General features: G+C 47.9%; 1 protein-coding gene across 1 annotated transcript; it reads left to right on the top strand.

The window, feature by feature from the left end:
• Positions 1–335: 335 nt before the first annotated feature.
• LOC130832990 (keratin, type II cuticular Hb1-like) lies at positions 336–5802 on the top strand. Its single transcript, XM_057702145.1, has 9 exons — positions 336–761; positions 1563–1771; positions 2444–2504; positions 2882–2977; positions 3246–3416; positions 3679–3798; positions 4051–4271; positions 5107–5138; positions 5690–5802. The coding sequence occupies exons 1-9, from the start codon at positions 336–338 to the stop codon at positions 5800–5802; spliced, it is 1449 nt and encodes a 482-aa protein (XP_057558128.1).
• The last annotated feature ends 3475 nt before the right edge of the window (positions 5803–9277 follow it).

Genomic DNA, 9277 nt, shown 5'->3' with positions numbered 1-9277 from the left:
TTCCCTAATTATGTCACAAAGTGTAGAGTCCCCAGACCTTGGTTTACCTTGACTCCCTGGCACCCTCAGGACCTCAACTGTGGAAAAAATTCTGCCAAGGCTTCAGAGTTGCCTGAGTGTAGGATTTTCCAAATCCCCATCTTGATGATGTTATCCCAGGAGAGGAGAAACGACTGAGAAAATCCCCAAGCTCATAAAGGTGACAAGAAGGTCACTCCACGTGGCGAGGCAGACAGCCCCAGGTGCCTGGGTTTATAAAAGGAAGGGGCAGTGAGGGAGCACTCAGAATCCTTCTCTTCTTCCTCTGGCTTCATCTCCTCCAGCTTAGAGTCACCATGACCTGTGGATCGTCTTGCTGTAGCTCCCTTAGGGGAGTCTGCAAATCCAGTTCCTGCGTGACCACTCAAGGATGCAGTTCTGGCCGCACCTTCAGCTGCATCTCTGCCTGCGGGCCCCGGCCCGGCCGCTGCTGCATCACCGCCACCCCCAGCTACGGCATCTCCTGCTACCACGGCCTCATCGCAGGCTTCGGCAGCCGCAGTGTCTGTGGGGGCTTCCGCGCCGGCTCCTACCACAGCTTCGGGTACCACTCTGGCGGCCTGTCCCGCCCCAGCCTGCCCTGCATCACCACCGTGTCGGTCAACGAGAGCCTCCTCGCGCCCCTCAACCTGGAGATCGACCCCAATGCGCAGTGTGTGAAGCACGAGGAGAAGGAGCAGATCAAGAACCTCAACAGCAGGTTTGCTGCCTTCATTGACAAGGTGGGTGTTCTTGATCACACCCTTCCTGAACCTTGCCGTCCTGGGCGCTGGAGGGGTAGTCAGGGGGCGGGAGAGATGTGGTCCAGCTGAGCCCAGAGTCTGATGGAGGAGGTGGACACACATCCAGGGCACAGACAGACCAGAGACATGAGCATAGAGCAGGGGCTCCTAGTATGATAGCACTGTTATGATATATAACCTCTGTCCAGGCAGGCAGGGTCCCCACAGAGAGACAAGGACGGGCTTGGAACTGCATGTCAGAGGGAGGATGACACAGACACGGACACACACACATACAGAAGACACATAAGAAATGCACATCAGAAATAGAAACAGGACTACAGCGTCATCCTTTGGGATGATCTTGCTGCCTGGAACGCTTAGCCCCATCCCCCTTTCTCTCTCTCTTTCTCTCTCTCTCACACACACACTTACTCACTCACTCACACACACTCATATTGAATCCCAGGGCCAGCTGAGGCATCCTGGGTAATGTTCACTTCAGACAGGAACAGGCCAGCAGGAGAGTTAGCCGGGGAAGATTTCCTAGGGGAAAGCTTGGTCATTTGGGAGGGGATTCTGATCCTTAGCATGGTGAAGCCAGCATGAGAAAGGACTTTTCCGCTTGAGCATGGGATACTTGGGCTAATACCTGCAGTCGTTTCAAATGATAGAGAGTGATCCTCGTGTGTATGTTGGGGTGGGGTGGGGAAAGGACTGCTGTGGAAGCTGGGTGGGGGAATGGATCCTGCAGGATGCTGGAATTACGGGTGTCTGGATGGTTGTTCCTCTGGGCGGCAGGTGCGCTTCCTGGAGCAGCAGAACAAGCTGCTGGAGACCAAGCTGCAGTTCTACCAGAACCGCCAGTGCTGTGAGAGCAACCTGGAGCCACTGTTCAATGGCTACATCGAGACACTGAGGCAGGAGGCTGAGCGTGGGGAGGCTGACAGCGGGAGGCTGGCCTCGGAGCTCAACAGCGTGCAGGAGGTGCTGGAGGGCTACAAGAAGAAGTGAGTACATTGGGGAAGGTCCACTTCTCTCAGAAGGGGTGATGTGTTATGACAGCTGGGGAGTCACTGAGCACACTGGCCTTAGAAACTTCTTTCTTCATTAACCCACTTTGTGCTTTTGTCAGCTTTAAAGGCAGTGACAGGAAGACACATGAAGAGAGGATAAGCTGAAATGTCAGCAAAGAGCCCTTTTCCATTGCATTATGAACTTCTTAGAAGAGGGACCATATCCTTGTTCATCCATCCATCCATCCATCTATCCCATAAGCCTGTTCTGAGCACTTACTTTATTCCTTTATTGCGCTAGGTAGTGGGGGTACAAAGAAATGACACCACCTCTTCTCCACTGTTCACAACCACTGGTTCAAGTTGCTAATTCTATCCACCTTTCCAGGCAATCAGTTTATTATATTAGAGTAATAACAAAACCAAGATCTTTAAAACAAATCATGCTTCAGTTAGAGACATGTATGATAAGGGATGTGGGTGAGAGGGATGTTTCAGACCTGAGAAGAGAGAGATGGATGAGAAGGATATTTCGGACATCCTGGGGGAGGGATGTGATGGGTCAGGTTGGACCCATCCTTTCTATTAGATTGACTCTCCTCCTTTCCATTACTAGCCAAATCTCTGAATAATTTCCCCTGTTCCAAATCCCCTTTCCTTGTGCAGGTATGAAGAGGAGGTCGCCCTGAGGACCACGGCAGAGAATGAATTTGTCAGAATCAAGCAGGTGAGTGAGTCTGCCTATGGGCCAGGAGCCTGGGAGTCTAGCAGCTCTCAGGGCATCAGTATGCCCTTGTTCAGTGAATAAGCTCACATTTTATTCCAACCCATCAAAGGGAATTTCCCTTCTCACACTCAGAAGATTGACAGGGCAAGGATTCTCTAGCTCTTCCTTTACAGGGCCGCCCAGACAGATGGAAGGACTTTCCAAAGTCGCACATGACATTTTACTAGAGTTGGTGGGAGACCTTAGTTCCCTGGTCCTTGACTTCTCCATCTATGCCTATGAGTTGCTTTGCAGTGCTGGGGATGGGATTGGCGGAGGTGGAACCCCCTGGAAAGCCTCTGCAATAACTAGGGACTACTGTGTGTTTGTGTCTCCAGGAGGTTAACGGTGCCTATGTGCGCAAGGGAGATCTGGAAGCCAATGCCCATAGCCTGGTAGAGGAGGTGGGCTTCCTGAAGACCCTGTATGAGGAGGTGAGCACTGGCAGGGATGACATTACTCAGCCCTCCTCTCTGACTTCCAGGCCAGCCTGTATACAGAGGAAACAGACAGGGCGGTCTGCATCCTGAGGGCTTTGGAAATGGTGGGCTCGTGTGAGTGTGTGTGTGTGTGTGTGTGTGTGTGTGTGTGTGTGTATGTGTGTGTGTATGTGTGTGTGTGTGTGTTTAAAGGGGGATTGTAAGCTCTGTGCTACTTAGCTTTGGATGGTGTGTGTAATGTAAATGGCTGTTGGCTCCGCAGGAGATGAGAGTTATGCAAGCCCACATCTCAGACACCTCGGTCATTGTCAAGATGGACAACAGTCAGGACCTGAACATGGACAGCATTATCGCCGAGATCAAGGCTCATTATGACGACATTGCCAGCCGCAGCCGGGCTGAGGCTGAGTCCTGGTACCGCAGCAAGGTGATTGTCCCAGGACCCTTGTCTCCTAGACATGGTGGGAGGGATGTGAGGTGCATATTAACAAGGTCTCTTTTGTTCAAGGATTCTGATTCCTAGAGGTGGTGAAAGAAGTGCAGACAGCTCTCAGGTTATAGTGGCAGGACAGGGCTGCCATGTATGGTTGCACAGGCTGAGCACTGAACAACCTGCACATCATCTGTGGTGTCCTGAATGGGTGGGACGTCCCATCCTGAGCTCCATGAGCCTCTCTGCTTCCCCCCCGTGTGAGGAGATCAAGACCACGGTGACCCGGCACGGGGAGACCCTGCGCCGCACCAAGGACGAGATCAACGAGCTGAACCGCATGATCCAGAGGCTGACGGCCGAGATCGAGAATGCCAGGTGCCAGGTAGGAGTCTTTGAGGCCCACACAGGGTCCCACAGGCAGTGCGTGTGCCCAGCTGGATCTCACCATTCATTCTCCAGCCCATTTGGATGACCAGAGTTCCAGGGTGTGGTCACTCAGGGAGACTCAGGTGATGAAGGGGAGAACCCTGTTCCTGGGCAGATCCCAGCTGGCCGGGAGAGACTGGACACATCCAGGAAGTGGACACAGAGTCCCAGGGACCATAAGCCACCTTGTTCTCTTCTGGGCCCTTAGAACTCCAAGCTGGAGGCTGCAGTGACCCAGGCGGAGCAGCAGGGCGAGGCGGCCCTTAATGATGCCAAGTACAAGCTGGCGGGGCTGGAGGAGGCCCTGCAGAAGGCCAAGCAGGACATGGCCTGCCTGGTGAAGGAGTACCAGGAGGTGATGAACTCCAAACTGGGGCTGGACATCGAGATTGCCACCTACAGGCGCCTGCTGGAGGGTGAGGAGCAGAGGTGGGTACAACCAGCACAGCTGGGGCTGGGGCCTCATTTGCATACACCTGCCCCATTTTTTTTTTTTTTTTTCTGCACTGCTTCCCCAGCCCCCATTCTTCTGCTTCCATCTTGGAACGCTTTCTGGCTCCCTCCCTTCCCTGAGGAGAGGCTAAGGGAATAGTCCTAGTTGAGGTCCACTGCCTGATTTCCAACAGGCTCCTACATGATTTAGTTAGGGACAATAGTTTGCCGGTTCTCTGAGGAAAAAAAGTCTCTGATCTATAATATTTGCTGATTTCAGTAGTGTAAATACTTCTGTCATGACTGATCACCAGCTACCACTGTGACTTCAGGTAGAGTTGGCTAGAGATGTATGAAACAGACTCTGTGAACCGGTGGGAGCTGGCGCCCGAACACCATTGGTTAGTGGGCAGGATAAAAATGGCCTCAAACTGGAAGGGCAAATAGAAATATATTGGAGAGATGAGAAACCTGTGGCCCAGTGAGGCTGGATTGCTCAAGATGGTAGAGCCAGTCAGTAGGGGTGGGGGAGGCATGCTAGAGCTGGATTCCTGGGGGCAGGAGAGAGATCTCTGTGTCCTGCTGCATTTTGTCAGGACCTATTTCCCAGAGGGATCTGGGAGAACCTGCCCCTTGTGATCTCTTGGGACAGAGGTGGGGAGATGCTGAGCCTTTGGAGGTGCTGGACCCCAGACCTTCTCTTCTGACCTTCTGGGGAGGGACTTGGGTAGCTCCTTAGGTGACTGGATTCAGAGCTGGTGACCACAGGACTTCTGGGATCATTGTCAGGGACGAATGCCCAATCCTAATGCTCTTTTCTCTCTCATATCAGGCTGTGTGAAGGCATCAGTGCTGTGAACATCAGTGAGTAAATCTGGCCCGGAAGGGGAGACACCGAAGTTAGACAGTGGGAAGAGTGTTTTAGCTCTGAGGGTGGACAGACCCAAGGAGAAGAGTTCCATTCATTTCCAGCCACACAGTTACAGAGAGGGAGCTGGTTGACAGGTCACAAGTGGAATAATTCCTCAGTCCAGACTTGTTAGAGTGTCAGTCTTTTTTCCCCATCATAGGACGCTCCGACTTTCTCCTTGTCTAAACACACTTGTCCATGATCCAGATGTCTTGTTCTGGATCAAAATAGGTATTTCATCAGCGTGGTTGTCCCCAAGGAGGTCTTCCTGAAATCAGCTACAGAAGAATAGATTAAGAAGGGATTGAGGTCACTCTCTTCCAGTGAGGGTGGGAGTCCTGAGGACAGACCACAGCTCACATTGTCTTTCTCCCTGGAGCTGTGGATGAGCCAGAGCCATCCTCCTGGGTGCTCTTGGCTGGTGGGGAGTGAGTTGTGTTTGGGACCAACTCCCCGCCCCCCCCCCCCCCGAAGGTTCTGACTTATCATTAATGTCCCTGTGCAGGTGCGAGCAGCTCCCTGAGTGGAGTCGTATGTGGGGACCTTTCAGCCACCCGCACCTGCGGCATCAAGTTCTGTAGGATGGGAGCCTGTGGCAGCAGCTGGAAGAAGTGCTAAGCTGGCAGGACTTGAAGAGGCACCCAAGCCCCCAGCCCACCTCACCCTCTCTGAGGATCCCAGCTGGCCCATCTCCCCAACTCTACCATGTGTAACCCAGGGGTAGGGTGCACCTGCTTGATCTCCTCCTGACCCGCCTTCTCTAATATCCACTTCTTAATTCTTGTTGTGTGGGAATCCCCGCTTCTTGTCTCCTGCCTCCCTCCGGCTGAGAAAGTCTGCTAGGAGGAGTGACCCGTGGATGTGTTATTCTGTTTGAGGATTCTGGGCTGCCGGAGCCCATGAGGAGGGCAACCTCTCAGCTCCCCTCCCACTTTCCTTTACTTTGCATTTTTGTTCTTCCCTTCCTTTCCCAAATCTTTCCTCCTTGCTATCTGTGCTTAAAATAAAATCACCTAGTTCCCATCATGTGTGTGCATCTTTCTGTCCATTAGTTCAGGTCTGGAGGGGGTGGGTGGGATCTCCAGAAAGGCACTCAACCTGGTGGAGGCTGCTGCTAGGGCCATGTCAGCTCTTTATTCAATTGTGTGCTCAGGGCTGGGGACATTGAGGAGGGGTGCTCTGATGGCACAGGTCTCCCCGAGGTAATTCTCCAGTGCTACAAAGTGTCTGACACAGTGTTGGCTTGTAGCAGGCATTGAGCAATGTTAAGAGAATGGATGAATTCATCTCTAAGACTTCCAGTTGCCCACAGGGCATCTCCACTTGAATGTTGCCTTGATAATTGGGATTGAAAAGGCCTTAAAAACACCTCATCATTTCCCCTTCTACTGATTCCCATTTGTCAACTTTCCATCTTTCTATTAGTTCTCCTTAATATCTCCAGCTTAATACTCTTCGATACCTATTTTCCCTGCCCAACGAGTAACCAAACTTTGTGAATTTTTTTTTTCTTTGAAAAATGCCACCAGCAACTTCTTTTCTTGCAGTATATCAGATCAGGAGCCATGAAAAAAACTTTGTCATTAAAATTCTAGATAACATACTTCAAAAATATATTTTAATGCATCATGAGCTGGCAAGAAGGTATGGGAGATGATCAGAGTTGAATAATAATAAAAAAGCATGACTCCAGGGAAGTATGTGAATGATGGAACCAGAGGGCATGGTGGGGACATCTGTTGGGCACTGGTGGTCAGTGGGTGGAAGAGAAGCCCACTGTTGTCAGGGGAAAGGACACGAAGCCTAGGCCCGTGAAAGGGAGAATTGGACCCAGTGTCCCTAACAGGCAACTGGATGATCCTTAGTGAAAGGGGAAGCAGGAAAAGAATCTCCAAAGAGAGAGGAAGAAAACATGCATATCTTGACCTTGCCTTTGGGTAAAGGAGAGAAAAGTTTTCCCTGATAACTCTAAACAAGTTTGCTCTCATGCAGCTCTGGGCTGGAGTTTGTTTGTTTGTTTGTTTTTTGTGGCAAATACCCACAATACCCAACATGAGAACATAGTTTAAAATGAGCCCAGGTTGGTGGTTCTCCCCAACTCTGGTAAAAGCAAATACAAATCCTCTCTAGAGGAATGCCATTAACACCCAGGCTTCCAGGAATTCTTCCAGAGAGTGTTCCAACAAATGCAAGATCACAACTAATAAAAAATCATAATCTCCAGGAAGACTACAGATAACTGGAATTAAGTAGAGTCAGAAAAAAAATGGGTGTGTTTCATATGTTTTTTAAAAAAGAAGGTATTAAAAATGTAACCTAGGGGACTTCCCAGGCAGTCCAGTGGTTAAGACTCTGTGCTTCCAGTGCAGGGGATATGGGTTCCATACCTGGTCGGTGAACTAGGATCCCACATGCTGGGTGGTGTAGCGAAAAGAAAAAAAAAAACCTACCAAAAAAATGTAACCTAGGACTAAGAGCTTTTTAAGAATATTAATAGACTTATTTTAAAAAGAATCAAATAGACTTCTAGAAATGTAAATTAGCAATTATATTAAAAACCCAATTGATGGTTAAATAACATATTAGATGCAATTAAAGACAGAGTAAGTTGTCAGATAGATCTGAAGAAATCGCCTGGAACGCAACACAGAGAAACAAATGGAAAATGTAAAAGAAAAATCAATAAAAATGGATCCCAAGATGGCCTGGGTATTGAATTTAGCAAATGAAGACTTAAATGCAGCTATTATAAATATGTTTGAGCTAAAAGGACATATAATCTTAATGAGTAAATAGAGAAATGGAAGTTATAAAAAAGAACAAAAGGGAAATTCTAGAATTGAAAAGTACAATAACTGAAATGAATATTTCAACAAATGCGCTTAACAGCAGATTGAAGATGTCAGAAGATAAGGTCAATGATCTTGAAGACAGATTAATAGAACATTTCCAATCCAAACAACGGAGAAAAAATATTTAAGAGAAAATAACAGCCTCAGAGCCCTGTGGGACAATATCAGATCATCTAGCATATATATCAGTAGGTATTCAAGAAGGAAAAGAGTGAGAATGAAATGGAAAAACATATTAAGGAATCATTTCCCATATTTCATGAAAACCGCCAACTTACAGTACAAGATCTCAGGGAGCCCCAAGCACAATAAATACAAAGATATCACATGTAAGCCTATCATAGTGAAAATCCTAAAAACCGAAGAAAAAAGCCAGAAAGAAACCAGAAGAAAAAAAAAAAGACAGTATACACAGAGGAACAATAATAATCACTGTTGATCCCTTACTAGAAACAACAGAGGCCAGATAACAATAAACCCAGAATTCCATAACCAGCAACAACATCCTTCAAAACAAAGATGAAGTAAAGACATTTCAGAAACACAAGACTGGAGTAAATGAGTCATCACCGGACCTGCAGTACAAAGAAAGGATAACGGAGAGTCTTCAGGTGGGAGGGAAATGACACCAGATTGAATTTCAAATCTACATGAAAGACCAAGAATGCTGGAAATAGAAAAAAAAAGTGAGTAAATATCAAAGAGTAGTTTTTCCATGATTTCCTTACAAGTCAACTGGCTGTTTAAAGCAAAATTGATGACATTGTCCATGATGTACGTAAAAGTAAAATATAACAATTACACAGATGAGGGGAAGGTAGGTAAATGTACTGTTGTGAAGTGTGAAGTAGTAAAACATGAACCCTAAATAGATTTTGATAAATTAAGGTGGCATTTTTTTTTGGCCCCACTGAGCATCTTGTGGGATCTTGTTCCCCGACCAGGGATCAAACCTGGGCCCCAGCAGTGGAAACGTGGGAGTCCTAAGCACTGGACCAACAGGGAATTCCCAAGGATGCATATTTTTTTAGCTCTAGAGCAATCACTAAAAATAAAAATATTTATTACAATAAAAAATAGTGCTAAAAAGCCAACAGAATAAATAATATTAAAATGTTTTAAAATGTTTAACTCAAAAGAAGGAAGGAAATGAACACTAGAGAACAGAAACCCGCACAAGACAAATGGGAAACAAAGAACAAAACGGTTGACCCAATCATGTCAATGATTACGTTAAATGT

This window comes from Hippopotamus amphibius, chromosome 12, assembly GCF_030028045.1.
Source record: "Hippopotamus amphibius kiboko isolate mHipAmp2 chromosome 12, mHipAmp2.hap2, whole genome shotgun sequence".
In the NCBI taxonomy this organism is placed as follows: domain Eukaryota; kingdom Metazoa; phylum Chordata; class Mammalia; order Artiodactyla; family Hippopotamidae; genus Hippopotamus; species Hippopotamus amphibius.
The sequence above is the reverse complement of the archived record's forward strand: the minus strand, read 5'-3'. Positions and strand labels throughout refer to the sequence as shown.

Bases quoted from the DNA above. Each gene is read 5' to 3' on its own strand.
- LOC130832990 (XM_057702145.1), top strand. From the start codon at position 336: ATGACCTGTGGATCGTCTTGCTGTAGCTCCCTTAGGGGAGTCTGCAAA. The intron at 3,417-3,678 runs GTCCCAGGACCC...CCCCCGTGTGAG, and splicing joins GGTACCGCAGCAAGGTGATT to GAGATCAAGACCACGGTGAC. The intron at 4,272-5,106 runs GTGGGTACAACC...CTCTCATATCAG, and splicing joins CTGGAGGGTGAGGAGCAGAG to GCTGTGTGAAGGCATCAGTG.